At 32.9% G+C, this 27,957-nt stretch overlaps 2 protein-coding genes across 2 annotated transcripts; both read left to right on the top strand.

Annotated features, from left to right (window-relative positions):
- Positions 1-1,402: 1,402 nt before the first annotated feature.
- LOC107951832 (protein MITOFERRINLIKE 1, chloroplastic) lies at positions 1,403-2,923 on the top strand. Its single transcript, XM_041086781.1, has one exon. The coding sequence runs from the start codon at positions 1,506-1,508 to the stop codon at positions 2,757-2,759; it is 1,254 nt and encodes a 417-aa protein (XP_040942715.1). The 5' UTR covers positions 1,403-1,505; the 3' UTR covers positions 2,760-2,923.
- A 9,227-nt stretch (positions 2,924-12,150) lies between these two features.
- LOC121213753 (protein tesmin/TSO1-like CXC 2) lies at positions 12,151-17,557 on the top strand. The gene is made up of 12 exons (XM_041086774.1): positions 12,151-12,438; positions 13,302-13,438; positions 13,525-14,059; positions 14,159-14,296; positions 14,446-15,065; positions 15,153-15,227; positions 15,318-15,501; positions 15,596-15,694; positions 15,792-15,858; positions 16,050-16,197; positions 16,297-17,165; positions 17,293-17,557. Exons 1-11 carry the CDS (start codon positions 12,343-12,345, stop codon positions 17,003-17,005), a joined length of 2,808 nt encoding a protein of 935 aa, XP_040942708.1. The 5' UTR covers positions 12,151-12,342; the 3' UTR covers positions 17,006-17,165; positions 17,293-17,557.
- The last annotated feature ends 10,400 nt before the right edge of the window (positions 17,558-27,957 follow it).

The raw sequence follows: 27,957 nt of genomic DNA, 5'->3' as shown, positions 1-27,957 counted from the left end.
TAATTGAAAATTTTAGTTGTGAATTTTTCGTAGTTGCTTCGACAACGGTTGTGACACTGTAGCTCGAACCTGGTAATCAGGTCGAGTATAAGGTATTACAACAGTACAAAACAATATGATGATGTATAAAAGATTACGGTGGATATAAAAAATCATAAAGGTATACCAATTGTTAAGAGAAAATATCCAAAATCATAAAAGTGTACCAAAAAATTATGTTGAAGTACAAAAACTATGAGGGCATATCGATTTTTATAGGGAAATACAAAAAAATTATGAGAAATATTTTGTTATTAACTTGTAACTTTAATTGGTAAAACTTACTCTAAGCTTTTCTTAGTGAGCTCATGGTAGAGCTCGAACTTGAAATAAGGTTGTTCGAATTGGATTGGATCGGTTATTGGTCTAAGTATTAGTTTAAAGAAAGATTCTGAATCGATTGATTCGAGAATTGATATCGACTGATTGAACCGAACAAAAAAATCAATTCTATCATATTTTTATTTTTATAAAATATTTAATAATTTATTTAATCAAATAATATTTATTAACAAATCAATTAAACTAATAAATTCGTTCTTTGACCAATTCGACCGGTAGTCCCATCCACATAACCTTGTCTGGAAAATGACTTCTGGGAAATTATTTACTTTTCTGGAAAAGCTAATATTTTTTTGTGTTTAGATGAATCTGTGTAAAATATTTTTTGTTGTTTGGTAGATTTCTTAAAAATATTTCATAAAAATTATTTTCAATGAAACAAACATACATTTGAGATTTTTTTCATTGTTTAATTGAATTTATTTTTATCTATAATCTTATATTTTACATTGTTTTTGCATATATTAAAAATATTATCTTAATTTCAGGTTCATTATAACGTCTTTTTTTTAATTACATAACTACCAAGTGAGTATTTTTATTTAAAAATGTGACATCAACAAAATTGACAAAAAAATTTAACCATATCAACAATTGGACTTGATTATCAAATTTAAAAAGTAAAATGACTAAATTATTGAAAATAAAAGTACAAAGACTAAATTGTAAATGACTTATAACATATTTTAGCATTTATACTACAAAAATTTATTATTAATATATTTATAATTGTAATAAATATTTATTATTAAAATATTAATATTGAATTTTTCAATAATATGTGAATAATAATATCTAAAATTATTGTTTTTAAAATTTATTATTAAAATAAAATTAAAATATTAAATAATTTATTATTTTAATATATTATATTTATTATATTAATAATTTATTATGTCACTAAATATAAATAATTAAATATATATGTTTAATAATATTTAAAAATATAATATTTTAATAATTTTAAATATTTTTAAAAATAAAATTTATTACTGTGAATAAACGACATCTATTTGATCATCCATCAATGAGTGGTTAAAACTTCAAACTCCAAACCGATTGAAACAGTCGGTGAAAGAAAATTGCAAGGCAAAAACAAACCAGAGCAACATAAAGCTTTAGCAATGGAGGCGAGACTCTCTGCATCTTTGGGTCTCCCTTCTTCTGACTTAAATCATCCGCCAGTCAACACCGACTTCGGTTACCTTTACAGCCATTTCATCACTCTCACTTCATCCCCGAAAAATACTCAAAAACCCCTCAAACCTCACCTACATCACCTCTCCTTTGCCTCTGCCTCCATTTCTGGAGGTCCTCAACCTGGAAAACCCACCAAGTTTCGTATTCCGCTCCCTTTTTCCAATTTAACTGAATCCCAGCAACCCAAATCGCCTAAATTCCCCAAATGGCTAGAACCCAGATCGAGAAACAGCTCCAAAGCCCAAATCCTTATGAAAAACTTATCTGTCTTCGAAAGAGCTCTAATCGGTGCAGGTGGTGGTGGAATTGCCGGTGCATTTACTTACGTATGCCTTCTCCCACTCGATACCATCAAAACCAAAATGCAGACAAAGGGTGCTTCCGAGATTTATGCTAACACCTTTGATGCAGTAGTCAAAACTTTCCAGACGAATGGTATTCTGGGATTTTACCGAGGAGTTTCAGCTGTTATTGTAGGTTCGACGGCTTCTTCAGCTGTTTATTTTGGGACATGTGAATTTGGTAAGTCTTTTTTGTCCAAATTGGAGTATCCGGCTTTGCTTATTCCTCCAACTGCTGGTGCTATGGGAAATATTGTTTCGTCAGCTATAATGGTACCGAAAGAGTTGATTACTCAAAGAATGCAAGCTGGTGCTAAAGGAAGGTCATGGGAAGTCTTGTTGAGAATTTTAGAAAAAGATGGGATTTTGGGTCTTTATGCTGGTTACTCAGCTACTTTGTTGAGGAATTTGCCTGCTGGGGTGTTAAGTTATTCCTCTTTTGAGTATTTAAAAGCTGCGGTTTTGAGAAAGACAAAACAGACTAATTTGGAGCCAATTCAGTGTGTTTGTTGCGGTGCTTTGGCTGGTGCAATTTCAGCTTCTTTGACTACTCCTCTCGATGTGGTGAAAACAAGGTTGATGACTCAGGTTCACGGGAATAAAGTTGCTGCTGCTATGTATGGTGGGGTTAATGCGACAGTGAAGCAGATTTTGAAGGAGGAAGGTTGGATTGGTTTGACTAGTGGACTGGGGCCTAGAGTTGTTCATAGTGCTTGTTTTTCAGCTTTGGGCTATTTTGCATTTGAGACTGCCAGGCTTGCAATTTTGCATCAGTGTTTGAAGCATAAGGAGAAGGAGTTGTCCAAAATCAGTTGCACCGGCTTGAGTTACAATTAGTTGGTGATAATGCTAATTTTTATCACTGTTTTGTTAAATTTGTTATGTTACCATGTAGTGTAGTTCAAAGAAACTGATTTTTGGCATTACATTATCGTACATTTCTTAGTTAAAGTTTCTGTTTTTTCTACTAATATATATCAATGGAAAATAAGTTTGATTAATGCACCAATGCATGAAGAACCTTCTTATTCCATATTACCTCAGATTCAGTATGCTGCTGAATTTTACATTTTCTGTTTGTAATGTCAGATACCATCTTTGCTAGTCCATAAACATTTAAAGATTTCACATCAATAATAGGCTAAAATTTCTAAGCCTTCCAAGTTGACTATGTAGTAATGGTACTTTTGTGGTCATCTCTTTTTCTGGTCTTTTAGATAAATTTTTATGGATTAGTGGCTTGTTATTGGTTTGGTGAATCGATTAATAAATGATTGATAGTGCTCTATCGAGGGTGCTGTATGTAATGTAGATTCCACCTCCATCACTGTAAAGTTTTCTTTTCCAACTTAGGTGGAGATAAATGCCTCATATCGATTTAACTCACATCATCGGAGATGGTCTGTAATTCTCTCTGATGAAAATGCCAATATGAAACGTATAGTAGTTTTTCCTCTACAAAAGTCCCTGTTAAGTTTTGCATGAAGACTGCTATCAGAATCAAGCAACTATAACTTGCTCTTGTGATGTATTTGGCGTGGAATATTAAATTATCTAGAATCAAGAAAGGTACTTGTTTATTTATCAAGTTAGATTATGTGTCCATTACACGAGGTAAAAATCAGAAACTTACATCTGTGCTAGAAAATACTAGTTAGTTTATAGTTCTGTGAGTGAATGCATGAATCATGAATGAAAGAAATTTTCCCTGCTGCTGTTGGTGGATATTATATGTTTATCCCTTTAGAAACTCTACGGATTTAATTCTCCTCGCACATCTTTCCGTGCTGTTGAATGATAAATTGGAGAAATGGATTCTATATAAGTTTCTGCACGAGTTTACCTTAATTATTTCTCATGTGCATGATGGCTTTTTGCTGTCGATGTTTATTGGATAAAAGTAAGTAAACCTGAAACCTTTTCTTTGGATGGATGGTGATCAAATATGGGAATTTGCATGACCTGAACATATGCTTACTAGATATGCTTGTTCTGTATATGAATAAAGCCTACCTTTTTGTTTTTTTTGCCGGCGGGAATAAGATAGTGTGCTGCTTCTGAAATATCATTTTATAGGTTCCAGTTGTTCAGTGGCTTTCTGGAATTTGGAAATAAGCCTTGTAAACGTGAATGGATGAGCTTGTGCTCTGCCTTCCAAGGAACTTTTTGGCTATGGCAGATACGGGTATATCAGTATATATTCTACATGAATGTGTTAAATGTTGTCCGACTTTTCTCTTGTAGGATCCTCGGAAGGTCACATCGTTATATCTAGATATGCTTGGAACATGAGTGCTGGATACTGATACTTGTAAGAAAATATGAAGACTGGGAGCAACATCGGCTTTTGAAATTTAGATACAGTTACAGCTCCTCAAGCTTTTGCACGAGAAGAGATTGGGTAGGAAATTGCTGCCTTGGAACTGTAGATACTTTGATATAGAAAAGCATATGATATATGCTGTGGGATTCAAAGCAACAAGAGGATACTTTATGACGTGCATAGCTGGTCTGCTTTGCATCTGCATGATTATATGGAAAGTAAGGGTGTGCAGAAAATTCTAATCCGATAAAATTGAAGTGAATCAAATCGAAAAAGTGATTTTTTTCTATTTATTCGGTTTTCATGTCCGGTTTAATTTATTTATTTGGTCAATTTTCAGTTTTAACATTATAAACCGAATAAACCAATTAAGGCATAACTCATAAGGCCATAAGCCCATAATCCATTTACATAAATCAAAATTTAAACTTTAAACTCAAATACCTATTAAAACTTAATACTCTTCAAAACTCAAACTCCTTAATATTTAAAACCCAAATTGATAATTTATTTTTTAAAAGATATTCATTTTAATTCCTATCACTTAACATATTAAAAAGATCCAAATTAATATATATATATTAAGAATAGTAGAAGTTATGAAAATTATATGTTGAAATGTTGGCCTTGTAATAAAATAAATATTTTTTGAGTTCATTAAAAATTGTTTGATTTAATTTTTAATATTTTTATGATGAATTTAAAATAAAATTAAAATTAAAAGCAATAAGATATATTTAATTGAAGAAAAAATATATTATTTGAAAAAAAATAAAAAAAAATCATTTCCAACTCAAAATAAAAAAATCTAAAAATCGAACCAAAAACTTTAGTTTATTCAACTTTGCTCCCAAAGTCTATTCGGTTTATTTGGTTTATGTGAATAATTTAACTTAGTTGGTTCTTGGTATAAAAAACCGAAATGACCATCGGAAAGCATATTTACAAGACTTACATAGGTAAAATATGTAATGGCCCCTCCCTTTCGTTTCCTCCCTATTTATGGTTAGAATGCTCACATCACCCTAGGTTATAAGTATTAGAATAGAGGTTATTACCCCACATAGAATTTTCACTCTCACCACATATATGAGCTGTAACACTCCACACTCGACCTGATCTATGGGTTCAAGCTGTAGAATGCTACATTCATTGCCGGAGTAACTATGAATACAATTCCAATCAATCTACCGGAGTAACCATGAATACAATTCCAATCAATCTAACATATTAATACAAGTTATTATGATTAATATACTAATAAAACATATTATATAATCTTATTTGGGGTTTATACGAGCTTACGAAAGCTCTTATGATGACTCGAGGCCATTAGGGGACCAAAATGCAAATTTTTCAAAATGTTTCAAGTTGGTTTTGTGACCATGAGGGACTCACATCGTGACATCAACGATAGACACTAGGCATCATGACTTTAGAAGTGCAATGTTGTGATTTTCAAAGTAGTAGGTTGACGTCGCAACTTCAAACAAGGGACATTGTGACGTTGATAGCTGATGTCACAACATCTATAGGATAGTGTCACAACTTTAAAGAAAAACACCTACCATGCCTTACATCATTTGATTCAACCTACCGAATAGAATAATCCAATTGATTTTGAGGCCCTAAAATGCAATAAAACTCATCATATATGATCAAATACATATATCAACTCATGTAAGCCTTAACATTTCATGAACTATCCCATTGAGTAACTTCTAATACTCAAAATGTGAAGTTAAAATTTTACAACTCAAAATCGGTTCAACCTTAGGTACATGCCCTTTATTGAAATGTAAAGAACTATACAAACATTGCTGAGTCGAGAATTTGTTATCTAAATGCTACTTCACCTCTCGAGACTTCGAGATCCACTAATACCTACACATAGAATAAACAAACTGTACATTAAGCGATAAAGCTCGGTGGTACTTTCATTATTCAAGTCAATTAAACATTTACAATATCATGAATAACGCATTCCATGTAGCATCCACTTCCAATCAAATCAATTAGCATTCATATATCAAACACCGAGACTAGGCACAATCACATTTAACCAAATCTTCATACAATATCAAGTCATATATGGTAATCACATTTCATATTCATTTAATGATATCTATTCAATTCTTTATCTGGTTCTTTCTCGAATCTATTGATTTGTTTTGCTACCATATCGACCCTCAGGGTTTGTATAAACCGGTTTGTATGATCTTTCACATGCTATCTTTAGTCTTATTTCACATATATATACTTACAATACCATTTTATATCATCATTTCAATTCAAGTCTCATTGATCAAATTTATGTTTTATATTCCCTATTAATTAGATTCAAACTTGAGACGGATACACATATCATTCAACCATTACATCTAGCACCTAGTGCCTCTTCGAAATGTTTGAAATATAATTTGTGCCCAGTGCTCATCGGCATAACCGAAGTAAAGTGTGCCTAACACTTATTGGAATGTCTTAAGTGATATGGGCCCAACACTTATTGACATATAACCGAAGTATAACATGTACACAATCTAATGCTATGGCATGCCAACTATATCTGACTTTACCCGAATAGTTAATAGGGTACCAATGATCCAATTGCATTTTATAAACCAATCCACATATTAGGAATTCATACCATTTCATCATCAATTCATATCTCATGCCATTATCAAGTTCATACTATGCTTATTTAGGTTATACACATCTCAATTCAATTCTCGACATATTATCATTCAATATGAATCAATTCATATGACAAGTATAGGCTTATCTTGATATCTAATCATGCAATCAACATGTATATGCATATAATTTATATGATCTCGAATCATAAAAGTACAAACTAAATGTTTCTGCTACTCGTCTACGATTCTCAACATTCCTCTCTCTTTCAACCGCCCGACATCGTCTTTGGCTATGTTCGGTAATTCAATAATAAAGACAGTGGTTCCAATAAACATGTTTCAGTATATATGTAGTTTAAATCATTTAAATAAAAGGCGTCATGTCAAATTTAACCCTCAATATTTATATCTTTTGCCAATTTGGCTATTATTCCTTTTTTTTAAGCTAAATTTAGCCATCGACATTTTAAAAAAGTCAAATTCAACCATAAATCTTTTAATAAGAGTTGAATTATTGTTCTTTATGATAAAAATATTGTTGAAAAATAATATAGTTGAATTTTATCATTGTGACACCCCTAATCTGACCCTAGTCGGAAAGTGGTTTCGGGACCTCGAAACCGAGTCATAAAAATAATTAACAGTCATATTCGATGCTTATTATATGTGAATATGAATGTGTGGAAGTTTCATACTTTAATTTTATCATTTGTATGCGAAATTATTAAATAGGACTTATGTGAGAAAATTTAGAAATGTGTTAGGCAAATGTTGAAGTAACTTATTAATGCATGTTATAAGAATGCTTGGACTTGCATGTCAAATAACCCCTTTTGCTAGTAGTGGCCGGCCAAGATGATGGACTCATACTAAAATATGTATTAATTTTAGTTAAATGGTTTTATACTTTAAATAAAAATAAGGAAATTTGGTGATGAAAACAAAGTTCTCTCTTTGTTCAACTTGGCCGAATAGAAGAAAGAAAGGAGGGGAGGAATTTCGGTCACTTGAATCTTTAGGGAGGTTAGTATATTGTGTTAAATTTGTGAAATGTTTACTTGTTTTAGGTAAATTATCATGGTTCTTGCTTAGCCCATGCTAAAATTTTCAATAATGATGGGTGAATGGAGCATTCGGTTATGGTTATAAAGGAAGGAATTTTGATTGTTTTATTTGAATTTTGATGATGAATGTGTTGAGGAAAGAAATTGGTCTTTCTAAAAACATGAATGGTTAATGCTTATACTAGTAATAGCCGAAATAAAGATGCTTGATGTCATGAATAAATGTTGTTTATATGTTTTGAATTGAATAAAATTTGATGTTTAATCACTTAAGGATTCGTCATTGTTTAAGATAATTTATTAAAATGTGAATTTTGAATATTATGAGTATTGGGATGTAAGTATATGTGTGTGCTCGGTCATAGGAGTTTGCTATGAAATTTTGTTTGGTTGAGTGAAGAATGGCCGAATGAACTATAGGCTAGGGTGGATAAATTTTTGTACATAAGTAGTGGGTGTTAAGGTTAGTAGGTTGGCTTAATTCTTGTATTAGAAATCTATTTGAGAAATTAGATAGGCTTTGAATGGTTGAAGTAATGAAATTAGAAACTCACGAACTTGATTTAAATACTTTAAATTATGGTAGTTAAATGGAATAGAAAGGATCTATTCGGCCATGGAGGTTAAACACATTGTTAAATTGTTGAATATATGCTTTGGTTGTTAATGAATATTTGGTCTTGGTATGAATCTCATTAATAACATTTAGTTATTAGATTTGGTATAAAATACTTATTGAAATGGTGGAATTGGATGACTTACTTATGGATTTTAGTTATGAGAGTCTTTTGTAAGTAGAGCTAGAGGGTTTAAAGGGTGGTGTTTTAGAATAAACATGTATATGGGCCCTATGTATGTACCTTGTAATTTTATTGTAAACTTTTGGTTTAACTTGTATCATATTAATTACTAAAATACTAGCTTGTGTGGAAAATTTTGTGTATGTTTTTATGTGCCGAATGTGAGTTAAAAAAAATGGAGCTCACTATGTGTATCATGGTCAACCCTTGATAACTAATATGTCTTGATTCGTAAATTGAGTTAAAAGATTATATATGTTCGATCTAGCCTAAGCTAGGCTTGACTTGTAACATAGTAATGATTGACTGAATGTATATGTGTGAGATAGTGAGGATAATTGTATTTCTTGCTTTGATTAAGTGAAGTATATGAAGTTGATATACTTAATTTACTCAATTAAGCTTAAGAGCACATAGGGACAACTTCGGATAAGGTGAAAGCTAAAGTGACGAAATAGCCGACCCGTAACTACTCAGAAAGATACTAGGTAAGTTCTTAAGTATTTGAGTTTGATTCCTTTGTAAGTTTTAAGTTTTAAAACGGGATGAATATGAATTATGTATATACGTTAAGGTCAATGACTTTTCTAAATGACGGCATATATGATATTATGTTTTAAATATGTGAATGAGAACTTTACAGAGTAAATTGTATAAATCTGCTAGGGACAGCAGCAGTAGCGTGTTTTGGAAAAATTACCATAAATTGTGAGAGTTGAGTTAAAGGCTGGATAAATTATGTAATTAAAGCTTGACGCGTCTAGTTCCGTATAAAAGAAATCGTGTAAGTAAAGGGGTTACCGATAATGAGATTTTCAAAGTTGTGTGAGACAGAGTCAAAATGGCTCCTAAATCCCCTGTTCAGTATTTGGAAAATCATTATAAATCGTGCAAAAATGATTATAAGATAAAATTATATGCTTAGACTCCTTAATGAGTCTAGTTTCAAACAAAATAAACGAAAACATATTTTGAATTCTGTACAATGAGAAATTAAATTCTTAGTGAAGAGTAGTCAGAGTAGTCAATCAGTAAAATAGGGGAAACTTTAAGAAAAATCTGGTATTGATTGGCCAAACCAAAAATTCTGAAAATTTTGTGGATAGAGGATATACGAGTCTGTTTTCATGAAAAATTAACGGTACATAATTTGGAATTTTGTAGCCCCGGTTACAAATAATTTAACGACTGTTGCTCAGGAAAACAGCTTGTAGAGAATTTGTGGTTATGTTGTAAACATGGATAAAACTTGTTTTAGTTGCTCATAAGCTATTGATTAAACCCATACGTGAATTCTAAATTGTAATATTATAAAATGATATATGAGTGTTAGATGGATCTTTGATATTAAAATTTGTGAAATTGTAAGTTTATAAGTATTCGAATATGAAATGATAGTATGGCTTGAAATTGAATTATTCATCGGAAAATGATAGATGTAGATTCAGCCAAGACAAAGTGTATACATGAAAGTATATGTGGTATGTGAAGTATATTTGGATAATTGTGATGTGAATACATGAAAATTTATATTTTGATTTAGGATTCAATGTGATGAATGTGAACATGCATATATGAGATAAGGCCGAATGGCCAATGTGATGAATGTGAACATGCATATATGTGATAACGTCGAATGGCCAATGTGATGAATGTGAACATGCATATGTGTGATAAGGCCGAATGGCCACTGTGATGAATGTGAACATGCGTATGTGTGATAAGGCCGAATGGCCAATGTGATGAATGTGAACATGCGTATGTGTGATAAGGCCGAATGGCCAATGTGATGAATGTGAACATGCATATATGTGATAAGGCCGAATGGCCAATGTGATGAATGTGAACATGCATATATGTGACAAGGCAGAATGGCCAATGTGATGAACGTGGAAGTGTATATATGTGGTAAAGCCGAATGGCTAATGCGAAATGCGTATGAGATGGATATGAGGTAAAACCGAATGGCTAATGCGAAACGTGTATGAGATGGACATGCGGTAAAGCCAAATGGCTAATGTGAGATATGTATGAGATGTGTATATATATATTGTGGACAAATGACAAACGGCGGAAGGTGTGTTTTATTAGATATTTGATGAGGTAAATGAAATTACAAATATGATAGTCGATGTGAATGTTGTAACATGTGAATAAATATGCATGAAACTCTATGATGTAAACCCGGGATTAAAGACCAGATGACCATATGTGGTGACTATGTCTGGGTTAAGACCCGCTGACTCGTGTGGAGATTTCATCTGAGCTAAAGGTCTCGCTGATAATCCGAGTAGAGTTTAAAGCTATAAGACTTCGCAATAAGAATTACTTATAAATATATTTAATACGAAAGGTTAAACAGGTATGTACTCCAAGTTTATATGTGAGCTTGATTTGAACTAAATCATAAGGTAGTTATGTGATGCATACGTGAGCAATCTATGAGACTATTCCTATGATTATGTGACATTGGATCAGTGTGAGAGGTTATGTGAAATTATACAATATATCTATGTCACATGAGCTCACTTTTATGTGAAAGTTTATCTGCCTATTGTATATGATGAGATGTGCATATTCGGTAAAGGGATGGTATGCCCGAAGGAAGAGTGAAATAAAAATACGAACAACTATGTTATAATTTGATTGTTATCTGTTGACACTGCTTAAAACTTACTAAGCATTGTAATGCTTACTCCGTTTACTTTGTTTCCTCTGTTTTATAGATCTCATTTAGAAGCTACAGACTCGGGGATCGTCAGCAACTAGTCACACTATCACTATCCACTGCTTGTTACTGTTATGTTTTGAATTATTTTATGGCATGTATAGAATAGACCAGTGGCCGAAGAATATTTTGGTTAATGTATATAAGCCATGCGAAAATGGCATCTTTTGAATGTGTACTTATAGAAGTTTAAATTTGTATCCCTGACTGTCTTTAGTATTTATCTAAAGGAATGTTCTTAAAAAAAAATTTACTGTTCTGATATGAGTTTCAAGTCTGATAATGCCCCTTTACCTATTCTGGCGACGGATACGGGATAGGGGTGTTACAATCATTATTGTTCTTTTAACATTTTAGTCAATATTTTTATCATCAACATTGTTAGAAAAAAATAAGAAGAATTATACAAATTTTTACACCAACATTGTTAAAAAAATAATATTTTAGTTAACATCAACATTAGAAAAATGATTTGACTATTTTTTTTTAAAGATTAATGATAAAATTTAGAAAAAAACAAAAAATAAAAATTAAATTAATAAAAGATATAAACATTGACAACTAAAAAAGTGTGAAATACACAAGTAATATCCAATGAGGCAGATTAGGAAGATTGTTAGGCCCAAAAAGTGATCCAATAGAAACAGAAAGGCCGAGGAGCTGTGTTGTTTTCGTTCCCGCTCGGATTTTGAATGTCCGCCCTTCACCTCTTAGCCTTACTACATCTCTCTCCCAACTCTCGAATTTTAGTAGTAGGTAAATAAAACTAAAATTTATAAAGAAAATTTCAACACCAAAATCAAAATCTGGAGGTTTAAGAAAAAAGAAAAAATAAAAAGAAATGCCGAGGCTAACTAGGGTTCCAGACCATGGATTCTCCTAAACTTTCTAAGTCCCCAATTCCCTCTGCTTCTGCCTTTGCTTCTGCCTCAGCATCTATTTCTTCATCTTCTTCGCCAGTTCAAGTAATTAATTAATTTTTTTTCAAGAAATGAATGGATGTAATTTATGTTCCTTGTCATTTCAGTCTTTAAGTTTTTCTTCTACACCCTTTTCTGACTTTGATTTTCTAATGCATTTTCTTTTGTAAATTTGCTTCTTGTTCTAAGTCTTAGATTTGTGTTTCGGGAGGTTTGTATTTGACAATTTGTTAGTAAATATGGTTAAATGTATTGTTTAAGTGATACTTTAATTCTATTGGTAGAGTTGTGATTTGTACTTGGTTTGACTTGAATTCCTCTAATTTAATGAGTATTGGTAATCCTTTTTTTTTAGAGGAATTGGGGTAGGAGTTTTGATTCAATGAATTGGCAGAATCTAAACTTTGTACTAGAATATATTGTCCTTTAATTGGATACTGGTTTAGATTTGAATTTGTCTTTGTTGATGCTATTCTGTCACTGGAGGTGCCTTAGAAAAGAGAAGAAAAAGTTTCTTTAATGAGTAAATGCTGGTTTAATGTTTAAGGTCTTGTGGTTCTAGGTTTTGCACAAGGTTGTAATAGTGTTTCATTTAGTTTCAGATGAGTTATTTGTTTAGTTATATGCTAGTTTTGCTTACTAAATGGGGTGAATTGTTTTCAAAGCAATTATTATCTGCTTTATTGTAAGACATTTGCATTGACATGGACAGCAACTTCAGACTTAATATTGGTTGAGTTCCATTAGTTTGTAGCCAACTTCAGACTTGAGTTTATTTAAGTTCCAGTAATTTGAAACTGGACCTTCCTTTCCCTTTTTCCCCGTGATCCTGTCATGATGACTGCATAGCTTTTAGGCCTGGATTCATTTTTAGACTTTTTATTTTTCATTTTCCACTTTGATTTCAGGAATCCCCTTTCTCCAATTACATTAGCAGTCTGTCTCCTATAAAGCATGACAAAGCAGCTCATGTAGCACAAGGGTTTGTTGGACTCAGTTCTCCTCCTCTTGTATTTACATCTCCACGTATAAATACACTTGGAAGGTTCGTCCACCTTTTATTTTGGCTTTATCTTTTCCCATTTGAGTGCTTCATGCTTGAGCTCTGATTGCATGAAACCTTATTTCCAGGCCCCAGTCATCCAGTGTGGAAATATCTCAAAAGTGTGAAGGGGACAAGAAAATAATAAATGAGTCTTGTATTTTGGAAAGATCTGTTACCGAATCGCAAGGGTTGGTCACTGATATTAAGAATGAAGATAACAAGGACGATGTGGCAGTCCAGCTTGGTAGTTCCTCTGAATGTGTTGATGAATACTTGGCTGACCCTGTGGAAACAGACTGCGCAAAGTCTGCATGTTCAGTCAAGTTAAATTTGAAACAATCTAATAATGTGCTTCAATCATCAGTTGATGGTTTACTGGACTTAAAAAATATTAAGTTTGGCAGCAAAAATAATGTGGGGAGGGAAGTTGATGCAGCTCAATTTTTGTCTGGGCAAAGTGAAGAAAGCATCGAAAGAAAGTTAACCTCTGATGAAAAATTGTTGAAGATTGAAAATGAGCAAGGTTCTGCTCAAGGGATATCTGATGGATTTCAAAAGTTTGAGTCTGATAGATTTGATCTTTCTTCTAAGGAAAAAGAATGTAAAAACTTTGGTCCTCAGGTAATAATTGATTTCTGTCTTCCCCATCTAATCTGGAATTAGTACCATGTATTTTAGGAGATAAAATATGCATGTTTCAATCTTTTTTTCTTTTGGCAGAAAGATGGCCGTGGTGATGGATGCAGTAATTTCCTTCAACAGCTGCCTGGATCTCTGCTGGGGGTTCAGTCATATGAAGGTTTTGCTAAAAATATTGGCGGAGATGCAGATGTTCCAGTTCATAGCATGACACATGAGGTATGAAAAGATTTGAAGTAGCCCTGATTTAGGGAGATAAAAAATAGATTACTGAATTTCTCTTTAAACTCCCCTAACCCTTCAATTGTAATTGTTAAATGCTGCCATATGTTCCTTTTGCAATAGAATAATTTCAACAGTCAATGTAGGCCAGTGAACTCCAACGCAGCATGAGTAGACGTTGCCTTCAATTTGGAGGAGCTCAACCAGAAGCCACAGCAACCTGCAGCATTTCCACAAATCGAGCAAATAATATTATCTCTTCAACATCACTTGCTACAAATTCAGAAACAGAGAGTTTGAGTTCATCTCATCTTGATTTAAGTGCTAAATCAAGGACAAGGCAACTAGTTAACTTGTCCCAATTAGCAATGAACATGATTCCCCAGTGCTATGGCAACTCTTCCTTAACTGTTCTCAAGCCATCAGGTATTGGCTTACACCTAAACAGCATTGTTAATGCTACATCAATGGGTCAAGGTGGAACTGCAAGCATGAAATTGGCACAGGCAATAAAATCAACATCTACTACAAGCTGTCAAACAACTGAAAACATCGACAATTGCTCAGATGCATTTGAAAAAGTATCAACTCCTCAAGAAGGAGCACTAGAACAGAAAGTTTGCACAATTGCAGGTTCTGCTTCAGAATCACTCTTTGCCGAGGAATCAGTTGGGTTTCACATGACTCCGAACACAAAGAGGAAATTTAGCTCAGAGGATGGAGATGGGAATGACATGTTTGACCAACAAAGCCCCATAAAGAAAAGGCAAGTTTTTGTGATAGTTCTTTCAAATTTGCAATTATAACTTTCTCCGTATAGTTTATCATCTGGGCCATTAATGTGCTTCTATAGGAAGAAATTATCAAACAGCACAGATGGTGATGGTTGCAAGCGTTGCAATTGCAAGAAGACCAAATGCTTGAAACTGTAAGTGAATTATGTTTTTAATTGGTTGCAGTCCTGTTATGTGTAGCATAGCTCTATTGATACAATATATGCTAAATTTCTCCTTTTCAGCTATTGCGATTGTTTTGCTGCTGGAATCTATTGTGCTGAACCTTGTTCCTGCCAAGGTTGCTTCAACAGGCCCGAGTATGAAGAGACTGTTCTTGAAACACGCAAACAAATTGAATCACGTAATCCACTAGCATTTGCTCCAAAGATTGTACAGCCGGTCACTGAGTTTCCTTTAAGCAACAGGGTATATTACAACCCCCAAGCCCAAAACAGAGACATGCCTTCTGCTTTTCTTTTCTTTTTCCTGATATAGTAATTTCACAATCATGTCTTTTCAGGAAGATGGAAACCGGAAGACACCATCCTCAGCAAGACACAAAAGGGGGTGCAATTGCAAAAGGTCGATGTGTCTGAAAAAATATTGTGAATGTTACCAGGTCTGGAAATTTATTGCTATCTGAATCATCTATCATGCTTTATACATCATCTCTGTTAGTGTATTGTTCCTGGACTCATGCTTTTTTTATTGAAAAGGCTAATGTTGGTTGCTCAATTGGATGTCGATGTGAGGGGTGTAAAAATGTCTATGGCAAGAAGAAAGGTGAGTTTTTAAGAAATATCTTTAAGAATGTTGTCTTTCTATGCATGCTAGTCTTCATCTCCTATACTAGGAATAGAGAAATCTGCTCTCTTCCCAAAATCATCATAGGGTTCATTTTGGGCAGACAGTATCTTTTGGTAAGTAAGAATTGAGAATCAATATACTCTTAATCCTTATTCCTGAATTTCCAGATTATTGTGTGACTGAAGAAATGGTTAACAGAAGCGGAGAGATATCAGAAAGTAGAGTGGCAGCTAAACCTAAGAAGGAAATTTTCCATTCTGAGTTGTGTGATCCATACCATCTTACACCTTTGACACCTTCAGTCCAGTGCTCAGAGTAAGATTTATAATTATGGTGTCTTAGTTTCATTCAAGATACAGCTAAATAATACTGATTTAACTTCATAATTGCTGATTACTTAACCTTTTTATTCAGCCATGGAAAGAATGCATCCATTTCCAGACTTCTTTCCAGGAGATGCCTTCCTTCACCTGAGTCTGACCTTACTGTCTTATCTTATGAATCTCCAAGATCTCGAAGAACTTCTGATAGCAATGACATACTTCTGGAAACAAGTAAAGGAAATTTAGATATTGATTCTTTCTGTGAGGGAATTAGTTACAACAATGCTGTTACCCTTGCTGATGAATTCCATCACACTCCACTGCCAAATCATCCCTCGGTTATTATAGGTTCATCATCATCTAAAGCAAGGGAATTGACAAGCCTTTCACGGGTCCAATTGGACCCTAGAAGTAGGTCTCTCACTTCAGGTGGCTCTCTTCATTGGCACAGTTCACCTATTAAGCCAATGTCTCCTTTAAATGATAATAAAAAGCTTCAGGGGCTTGACTCAGCTGATGGCGGACTTTATGACATTTTGGAGGATGATATGCCAGAGATATTGAAAGACACTTCTATGCCCATCAAACCTGTGAAAGCTGGTTCCCCAAATGGCAAGCGAGTTTCACCTCCTCACAATTTGCACCAGCTTGGATCAAGCTCTTCGGGACCATTAAGAAGTGGCCGTAAGTTCATACTAAAAGCTGTGCCTTCTTTCCCACCTCTCACTCCTTGCATTGATGCAAAAGGCAGCTGTAATCAGAGCAGAAATAATTTCCAAGAAAATAGGAGCAATGATTGATTATCAAACCTGCACTTTTGAGCAAGTTGTTGCACTTGGCTGGCCTTTAGTCATGTGAATGTTGCTACGAAATATGGACTTATTCTAACTTTTGCTACATCATGCAGTATAGTGCATTAAATACTTTCATGATGGATGGTACTTGGGCTTCACAGAGCGGGTAATTTACCTTGCTCTTAAAAACTTAAACCTTTAAGGTTTCATATATGGTCTTTATAGCTGACATTGCATTCTGCCAATTATATGCATGACTTGATACCATCTTCATTTTTTTTTTTGGAATGCAGGTATTAGATTTGCCACATCTTATGAGTAGCAGACAAATTCCCAGAAATGCTTCTGCCTTATGATTCTTATTTTCTGTTTCTTTCTCTATTTCTCTCATATGCTTGTCAGTCTCTGGTTTTTCATTTTGAATGTTCTCTAATGCAAGCCAAGTATTTGTCATTCCTCATGATTGGAGGAAGGACTCACCAAACCTGATGCCGCTCAACCATGTGAAAATACAATTTTATTTTATCCAAAGTCCAAACCAGTGAGCACTTTCTTGCATTCTTCTTTTCTGAGATATCAAAGCTAATGTTACAAGACTTCATTGTCATGATTTTTGCGACAGGTAGATTGGTTACCATAATTCTCATTAATTTGAGCATCACAAATTTGTCTTCTAAAATCTCTACATGGAGGGGTATGTACTTTGTGTAATTCTGGATAGCAGAGGCCTGTTTTGTTGCTGAATATTGATTGGTTATCTTTAGTTGAAGCAAAACATTTGCTTTCTTCATCCAACATGATTAAAGAATTTTAAATGTTTAGTTCAGTTGGCTCTTGTTTTTCTTAAGTGGCAAGATTCAATAAATTTAAAGTTTGAATTTCAATATTTTTCATATCTTTATCTATTATTGATCTCTTTTATAACTATAAAAAGCAAAAGAACCAATTATTGAGTTTAATTCAACCAACCTAGAATTTCCTTAGATTCAATCAAAATCCTTACCCATCCTTTTCATTAGGGGTGAGCGTTCGATTGAATCAAATCGAATTAAATAAAAAATTTTTGAATTAATCGAGTTGAAGAATTATATTTTATCATTCTAATTTGATTTGAAATTTTCTCGAGAGATGGAATTTGAATTGAATTGAATCGAATATATTTGTTCGAGTTAAATTTTAAAAAATGATTTTAGGTCCTTGTAACTATTGTCACCCATCGTAATAAAATTTGTCTACCGTGATCAAATTTTTTATTACCTTTCATCACCTTATAATTTATTTATTAATCTTTTATATACGGATTAGTTTCTTTGCTTGCTTAGTTGTTTCAATTATCTTCATATTCTTGTCACTATATATTTTGGAATTAAAAAATATATTAAATGTAAAAATGTGATTTTTTTAATAAATGTTATTTTAAAGATAAAATGTAAAATTGATACCGATATAAAATTTTAACACGAATATTTTATGGCATCATTAATAATTCAATTTTAATATAAATATTCAATATGGCTAAACAATTCAATAATATAAATAATATAAAAAATGAAATTTAATTTAATCATATAAATAGTAGTTATAAATAAAATTATTACTATTTATGTTTAGGGATTTTTTTTTTGGATAATTTTGATTTTTTATTTGGGAGTAAAGAGTGAAAAGAAAAAGTTTAGGAAGAAAATAAAAAGTTTTGGAGAGTAAACGTTTGAGGGAAAATAAATAGGGGAGTAAAAATTTGAAGGAAAAATATTAAAAAAATAGGGGGATGGGTTTGGGGTAGATGGGGGGTGGGACGGGAAGGAAGTAAAAGTTGTAGGGGGAAAGTGGGAGGGAGTAAAAATTTAGGGGGAAAATAAAAAGTTTTAAAGGTTTTGGGGAGTAAAATTTTGAGGAAAAGTAAATGGGAGAGTAAAATTTTGGTGGGAAATAAATTTTAGGTAGATGGGGGATTAGGATAGGAGGGGAGTAAAAGTTTTGGGGGAAAAGTGAGGAGGAGTAAAAGTTTTGGGGGAAAAATAAAAATATTTGAGAGTTTGAGGTAAAAATGTAAAATATTATAGTTTGATATTTGAATTATACGAATTATTCGAATTCGAAAACTCAACTCGATTCGAACTCGAAATTTTAGAAAGAAAAATCGAATTGACTCGAATAACTCGAATAACTCAATTAATTTAACTTGAAATTTGAATTTTTTTTCGATTTTTTCGAGTCAAATCGAATTTTACTCGCGTCTACTTTCCATTAGCAACCTATTGAACAAATTTTTATGTCACCAATTTCTAGCAGGTTGTAAACCCAAGTTTATCTCACTGCAGAAAGTTTATTCAAGAAATAAAAAGATTGATAGGAAACATATACCCCATGCAGAACATGCTATCTCTTTACAACCTGTTTCTAGTCCATAGGTGCAAGTTTGGTTAAATTTATTCTTCTCCATCTCCATGAAGATCGAACCAGATTATTCAATGATCAATATCACGACTATGATCCTTGACGACCCAATCGTTCAGTTAGCCAATTGCAGATTAATCTGTTTATTCAGGTATTGTATAGTGACCAAGTTTGCATTGCAGTATAGTTTAGTTAAAACTAGAGTACACACGAATTGTTCCGAGTGTGTTGTGTACGTATGAATTTTTGTTATAATCCTTGATGAAAATGGAGCTAATCAAATACCCATTATAGATTTTGAAATATAGATATAACTGATTGGACTGATTGTACATCAGACATGATCCAAATATAATAGATTCTAAATCCGTTTATGGATTTATTTACTTATGATGTTCATATTGTGACATCTTAATGCTGAATGAATGATTGAAAATGTATGCATGATTTGTATATCTTGATGTAAGTAAAATTTTGAGTTTAAATATATAAGCGATCAAAAGTTATTGCATTTGATATACGACCTTTGCAGTAAGTAATGTGACACCCCTAATTTGACCCTAGTCAAAAAATGGTTTCGGGACCACAAAATCGAGTCATAAAAATAATTAGCCGTCATATTTTATGACTATTATATGTGAATACGAATGTGTGAAAGTTTTAAGCTTTGATTTAGTAAATTGCATGTGAATTTAGTCAATAGGACTTATGTGTGACACTTTTGAAATGTGATAGGTCAAAACATAAGGATCTATTAGTGCATGAAATAAAAAGGGTGGACTTGCATGTCAATTTCCCCCCTAATTAGTAGTGGCCGGCCATGAGCATGAGAGTGGACAAAATGTTATGGGGTGAAACATGTTGGAAACATGTTGTGTTAGTGTGTTATGGGAGAAAGAATATAATAAAGGGTTAGTAATAAAGAAATGAAAAGGGAGGGGTGATGAGAACAAAGTTGTCTCATCCATGTTCCCCCCCATTGCCGTGACTTGAGAAGGAAAGAAAAGAAGAAATCGCTTCTTCTTGGCCAAAATGAAAAGAGGAAGAAAGGAATGAAGCTAGAAAGGAGAGGGCAGCTGCATGTAGTGGAAAACCATGAAATTTGTTGCTTAGAAGTTAAAATTTTCAAGTAGAAGGGTAACTCTTCTAAACTCTCCCTTGCCCATAGCTTTTCGTTGACAAATTCTGGTTGCATTGTTGATTTGAGCTTGACGAATATGTGGGAGTAGAGAAGATTTTCTTTTCTAGTTGCAAATGTTGCATGTCTAGTAGATGAAGAGTTTCTCACTTGTGTTAAAAGAATTTAGTGAATGCTTGTGTTGTTATAATCCATTTTTGTAACTTTGGGGTTGATTGTATTTAGCTAACAAGGTAGGAGAAGGTTGTAGTAGAAAAGGGAAAGAGCAAATTGAATAGGTAGAATCGGTGTTGGGAACCTTAGTGAGCTTTCCTTGAACTTTTATTCTCTTGTGTTTGACAATTGTTGAAAATGTTAAATCATTGTCCGAATTTTACCTTGTTGGTATTATTCATTGCTGCCCTGCTTATGCTATCTGATTGTGGTATTGATGCTGTTTGAATATTGTGTTGTTAATGAACAAATGATATATAAATGAGCTATTTAGATGTTAAAGAATGTTGTCTAAATGGGTGAAGACTATGATGTCTAAAACTGCTATTAATTGTTTTACAAGCTGAAATTTAAGGGGATTGAATGCCGAAATTAATTGTACATGAAGGTTAAAGTTTTTGTATCCGATGCTTCAATCCAAGCTGAGTGATGGTGTTCGAAAGTGCTCTGCGGCTTTAGCTTAAGAGCAAAGAGGATAAAAGTAGGATAGGGGAAAAAGAGAATGTAAACGAATAGCCGTGGATACCTAATCGTCGACCACTTCCGAGGTAAGTTTTAAGTGATCAAACGTTGAGTAAATCCAATCAAAATAGGACATAATGAGTTGAGTTAATAAGATATGATGTGGCCATGATATGTCTTAAACTCAAAAGGTAAGTTCATAAGTGTTTGGACTTGGAAATTTAAGAGCAAATTGTAATAATTTGCTTTGGACAGCAGCAGTAACGTGATTTTAGAAAATCACTATAAATTGTTGGCGTGGAATTATAGGCTGAATAAAATATGTAATCAAAGCTTAGTTAGTCTAGTTTCTTATAAAAGAGACCTTGTGAGCAAAGAAATTTCCTATAAAGAGATATTTAAAGTTGTGTGAGACGGTGTCAGAATGACTCCGAAATCCCCTATTCTGTTTTTAGAAAATCATTATAAATTGTACAAAAATGGTTATAAGATAAAATTTATATGCTTAGACTCCTTAATGAGTCTAGTTTCAAATGAAATCAAATACAACACATTTTGAATTCTGTAAAATGAGAAATTTGATTTGTAGTGAAGAGTGGTCAGATTAGTCAAATAGTGAAACAGGGGAAACTTTAAGAAAAATCTGGTATTGATTGGCCAAACCTAAAATTCTGGAAATTTTATGGATGGAATATATAAGAGTCTATATTCAGGAAAAATTAACGGCAAGTGATTTGGAGTTTTTTAGCTCTGGTTATAAATAATTTAGTGACCATTGCTCAGGAAAACAGCTCGTAGTGAATATGTGATTTTGTTGTAAACATGGATAAAACTTGTTTTAGTTGCTCATAAGCTATTGATTAAACCCATACTTGAATTCTAAATCGTGATATTGTAAGCTTATGAGTATTCGAATATGAAATGATAGTATGACGTAAAATTGAATTATTCATTGGAAAGTAATGGATGTAGATTCGGCCAAGACCAAGTCTGTACATGATAGTATATGTGGTATGTGAAGTATATTTGAATAAATGTGAAAGTGTATATATGTGATAAGGCCTAATGGCCGATGTGATGAATGTGAAAGTGTATATATATGTGATAAGGCCTAATGGCCGATGTGATGAATGTGAAAGTGTATATATGTGATAAGGCCTAATAGCCGATGTGATGAATGTGAAAGTGTATATATGTATATATGTGATAAGGCCTAATAGCCGATGTGATGAATGTGAAAGTGTATATATGTGATAAGGCCTAATGGCCGATGTGATGAATGTGAAAGTGTATATACGTGATAAGGCCTAATGGCCGATGTGATGAATGTGAAAGTGTATATATGTGACAGGGCCGAGTGGCCAACGTGATGGATGTGAAAGTGTATAAATGTGATGAGTCCCGAAGGGCATTTGTGTCAGTACTATATCCGGGTTAAAACCCCGCAGGCTTTATGCGAGAATATTATCCTGATTAATGTCCGTAGGCTTCGTGCTCGTACTATATTCGAGCTTTAAAGACCCGACGGCTAAATGCTAGGATTCAAGTAAGACTTTGATATTGAGTATCTGCATTAAGTATTATGTATTTAAGATGTTCAGGTACGTATTACTTACTCATCGGTGGAGTGATTTCGAGGTGAATTATTAGTATCAAAGAGGTAGGTAAATGTGATTAATATTATAACTCCAAATATGAGAATGATCTAATTGGTAATGGTATGTTTGTATAATAAAGTATGCGATGAAATATTCTTATGTATTAGTGCATATTCTGCCCAAAAGCCTTATGATTTGAGTATGAGTTGGGTTGAGCTAGATGTGCCAGTACAAGGTAAGGATTATGATTTGTAAGCTTACGTATATGTGATAAGGAATATGTTTGGTTCTTTATGTGCCTATGGTAATTTAGTACTTGTCATGTTGAAATAATTAAAAGTATGGATGTGATTATGAACAAGTGGAAAGGATTTTTGAAAGTTGAAAATCGATGAAGAATGTGCTTTGGAAATATTTGACCATCTAGGTCATTATTATTCGAAAGTATATATGTGGCAGCCAAGTGTTGCGTTTAATGATATTATAGATCGAGATGAAGCTCTAGATTAACTTCATCGAACAGTTGAAATGAATGACCAATGATAGTGATTGAGAACACTTTGTTTGCTTAAAACTTACTAAGCATTTAATGCTTACTCCGTTTCTTTGATTCTCTGTTTTATAGATTTTGGTTCTTCAGTTATCGGACTCGGGATTTTGAAGTCGAAGTCGCCCACACTATCAAAGCTCCTTTTGGTATACTTTTGGTTGAACTTTGAAATGGCATGTATAGGACTACCCTTTTTGTTGTGGGTCATGGACCCTTTGGATTTGTATAATTTTGGATAGCCATGCGAAAATGGCTTATATATGTTTGAGCATAATGTTATAATCATTTGGTATGGATATGCTTAACAAGGATTGGCCATGGGAATGGTTAATCACTATCATAATTTGTGCTATTTATGCTAAAAGGGCTAGTTGAATCATGGAAACTATGAAATAGGTAAAGTCTACCTTAAAGGCAGATGCTGACAGCAGTAGTGATGTAGATTTGGAAAATCACTAAAAATAGTAGGAATGGAATTAAATAGTGAATAAATTATGCAAACGAACCTTGATGAATCTATTTTCATAGGAAAGTAACGAAACGTTCATATGAACAGTATATTATGAGATGCTAAAGTTTTCGTGAGACAGGGTCAGAACGGTTTCTGGATCCCCTGATCTAACTTTGGAAATTCATTATATATTAACCAGAGACATTTAGAAGTCATTCCATATATGTATAGATTCCTATTTGAGTCTAGTTTCTATAGAAATAAACGGCATCAGTATTGAAGCCCTGTACAGGGAGATATCCAAATCGTAATGCATGAAGGTCAGTGTAGTCGTACCCTGTAACAGGGGAGACTTTAACTAATAAAATGTATTAATTGGCCCAACAAAAAATTATAGAAAAAAATATGTAGATGGAAATATGAGTCTAGTTTCAGGGAAAAATTACGAAACTGATTTTCGAGTTTTAGAACTCAAGATATGATTTTTAAGGTGATAGTGACACAGTTAGCCAACTGCCTGGAAATTTTTAAAATGGACTGTAAAAGTAAATGAATTAAGTCGGTTAGCACCTCGTGTTCGACTCCGGCAACGGTCTCGGGTACGGGGTGTTACATGTAACATCATTCATAACAGTGAAATTCATAACTCAAGAAAAAGGTAAATAATATCCTTTTATTGGTATTATATGATAGATGAAAAGTAAACGTGATCATGATAATAATTGACTTTTTATGAAAGAAGATATAATGATTGTCATTAAATAAAATAAGATCATATTGGGAGAACAAATTTATCTCAAAGAGATTATATTTTATGAGGGTAACACACTTATGACTAGCATTGATCGTGTAACTTTCGTAATGATATGTAATTAATGAGAGCTCATGTAATGACTCGATTTCTAGTGATGTCGAAAATTACGTGTTCGAGATTCCATTTTCGTAAACTGAGTCTGTAAATATTTAATAACAATAGACTTATTGTATAGGTGATTGAATTTTGGATAGGTAACTTAGTTGAATTAGTGATTAATTAAGGTTCAGTAACTAAACTGTAAAGTCCAATCGCTATAGATTTTAATTAGAAAATGACTTAAGGTCTAAAATAGTAATTAGACCATGTCAAGGTGGGTGTTAGTGGTTGGTGATGTTTATAGTCGTCTGATTAAATAAATTAAAGTTAATTAAATTGTAATGACCCCAAAGTCAATGGTATCAGAAAATGCGGTTTTGGAGTATCATTTCTGATGTTTAAGTTCATAAATATTATTATTTAATATTTACGGGGTTAGTATAAGGTCTAATTAAAGTTTAGCCCTTTAATTTTGTTAATTATTGTTAATAAAGGTACAAGAACTAAATTATAAAAGTGATAAAAATTAATCATTATAGATTTTTAATTGGTTAAAGGACCAAATTAGTTATTAAATCAAAGTGTAATGTATGTTAGTGGGAAATGATGTAAGAAACCACTAAATCATGTTTAAAGGTTGATTAATTAGTTAAAAGTAAGATTAATTAAATTAAACTAAATTAATTAATAATAAATGAAAGTATAAAAGCTCAAAAAGAAATGGATATCATCTTATTTTATCATCTTCACCAAAACTTCAAGAAATAAAAGGGAAGAAAGCTTTCTTACGGTTCAATGTCTTTCATTTGGCAAGCGATTTAAGTACGTTTCTTGTAATTTTAATATTTTTGAGTTTCTAAGAGTTTGATTTTGCTAGCATGTGTATCAATTTGTGAATTTGTTAAAGTTTTCAAAAGTTATCATTGTTGAATACTTGATGAAATTGATGTTAATTTGTTAGATTTTAAGCTTAGATATGAAAAAGGACCAGTTTGTAACATTTAATTGTTAGTTTTTGAACATAGAGACTAAAGTGCATAAATTTTGAAATTAGTGTAATATTTCTGTAATTATAGATAATAGAAGGCTATAGAAGGATGTGATTGAGATCGATTTTAAAATCGAAATTCAAATTTGAAAGATATGACTATATCGGTTTTAGAAACTAAATTGAATAATTTGCAAAATATGTACGACTTTGTAATTAAATATGGTTTGTATAAAATTTGATATTATACCATTATAGAAATATTATTTGTAGCTAAAAACGACGTAGGATCGTTGAAAGTAGAGGTGCTCATTGGCTAGACTGTGCCTAACTAAAATTTTAGGCTCATTTGCTAGGCTTAGACTCAGCCTAAAAAATGAGCCTAAAATTTTGCCCAAGTCCGGCTCGGATAAAAATATTAAAACCCGGGCCCGGCCTAGCCAGTATTAATTTTTTATATTAATTTTTATATAAAATTTTTAAAAAATATAATACATAAAAAATTAATAAAAATATTAAAATAAATGTTTCCCAATAATTAACATTAAGATAGGTGCAACTTAACAAGCAAATGCCTCTAAAATAGTAACAAAATTAACAATAAAACAAGAGTTATACAATAATAACAAAATAATAGCAACATAATAGTGAAATGGTAGCAAAATATTGAAAAAAATAAAAATAAAAACTGCAGTTTTTTTTAACATATTCGGGCTGGGCTCGGGCCGAAAAAGCCTTACCTAAGGCTCAGTCCATTTTCTAAATTGGCCTTTTTCTTTTGTCTAAGCCCATTTTAGGCCTATATTTTTACCCAAACCTCCCACTTTTCAGGCGGGCATTCAGGTTGAGTCGGGCCCACCCCATGAGTTGGTTTAGTCAAAAAGGAGAGGAAAGGAAATAGTCGATGACAAGTGACCGAGTTTTCGGTTTGTATCTCTATGACCTAAGACCAATTTAGTTACTTTATATTTATGAAATTTTGCTTTATATAAAATTTAGGTGAGTTATTAACAATTATTGAGTTGAAATACTATGGTTGAAATTGAATAATAAGAAGATGTATGTTAAATAAAATGGACTTAGGTTCTGTTATGTTCCGCATTATAAGTTTCGTGGGACGTATTGTAGTGTAGGGTATCTGCGAAATAGTCTGCCATTTAGGTGTCCGCAAGAAATTACGAAATTAGATGTCCCCCTTACTTTCTGCAATATTTGTGTCCACGATAGTCCACAATTTTGCCATCAGCAATTAAATACGCAGTTGGACAACCTGTAAGATCAGTCAGCCACATATTAGTCCGTGGCATGATCCACCGTGTATGTCTCAAGTATGTGTAATCTATGTGAGTTTTGTCTGGTAACATCTTATAGCCTGGGTCCGACAACTGGATCGGACAAGGGGTGTTACACTGTGACTAGTTGTCTTTTTGAAGAAAAACTTCTTGTTATATCACACAATAATATCTACAACGTGGTCAGCCAACCATTATACGTTTACACGATAATTCTTCTTACTTTTAGGAAATCTCCTTAGTGAGATTCACATGACAATCCTAATGTGGGGTAGTTAAATTGTCATGCCATAATAAAAGACCATTAATGGAGGTCGTAGATATTGTTTAAGGACATTCTCCCACTTAATTTTTAAAAGCATGCAAGATTTTTAATGTCTAGTTTCAATCATAAATGATTAATAAATGCATGACAAGTACATGTGACACTCTTTCCTTAAAATAAATGGTATGCTTATCATATATATGCATGAACATATATTTGTAGTCAAATAAATAGCATCATGCTATCATAAATAAAAGCATAAAATTTACTAGTTAAATTTTCCATTATTCCATCCTAGAAAAATAATAAAATTACAAAAATCACCCTAAAGGATACTTTGAGTCTTTTAGTTTGCCACTATGAACTTTTGTTGTCACATTGATTCACATTGCTGTCTTAGTTGTTGTGAGGCTGCCGTCATCATTGTGCCATCACCATCATCGAGCTATCATCAACCACTATTGGGCGATCTCTAACTACTTGGGTCGTCGTTGACCACATCCGTCGGGCCACTAGCATCCTTTGCTGCCAGACCAACATTGGTCTTTTGCTGGTTGGCTGGGTTGTGTTTGCGTCATTATGGACGTGTTTCAGTTTTTTGGGTTTTATCGAAGATATAGTTTACATAAGACTTACGTTCGTTTCTGTAACACCCCTAACCCGTATCCGTCGCCAGAATAGGATTACGGAGCATTACTAGAGTTTACAATTCAAATTGACAGAAATTTCAAATATTTCATATCATATCAAT

This window comes from Gossypium hirsutum, chromosome A02 (genome assembly GCF_007990345.1).
Source record: "Gossypium hirsutum isolate 1008001.06 chromosome A02, Gossypium_hirsutum_v2.1, whole genome shotgun sequence".
Classification (NCBI taxonomy): Eukaryota; Viridiplantae; Streptophyta; class Magnoliopsida; order Malvales; family Malvaceae; genus Gossypium; species Gossypium hirsutum.
The sequence above is the reverse complement of the archived record's forward strand: the minus strand, read 5'-3'. Positions and strand labels throughout refer to the sequence as shown.

Coding starts and splice junctions, on each gene's coding strand:
- LOC121213753 (XM_041086774.1), top strand. CDS start 12,343: ATGGATTCTCCTAAACTTTCTAAGTCCCCAATTCCCTCTGCTTCTGCC. Junction 13,439..13,524: donor CGTATAAATACACTTGGAAG/GTTCGTCCACCT, acceptor CCTTATTTCCAG/GCCCCAGTCATCCAGTGTGG. Junction 15,228..15,317: donor AAGACCAAATGCTTGAAACT/GTAAGTGAATTA, acceptor TCTCCTTTTCAG/CTATTGCGATTGTTTTGCTG.
- LOC107951832 (XM_041086781.1), top strand. CDS start 1,506: ATGGAGGCGAGACTCTCTGCATCTTTGGGTCTCCCTTCTTCTGACTTA.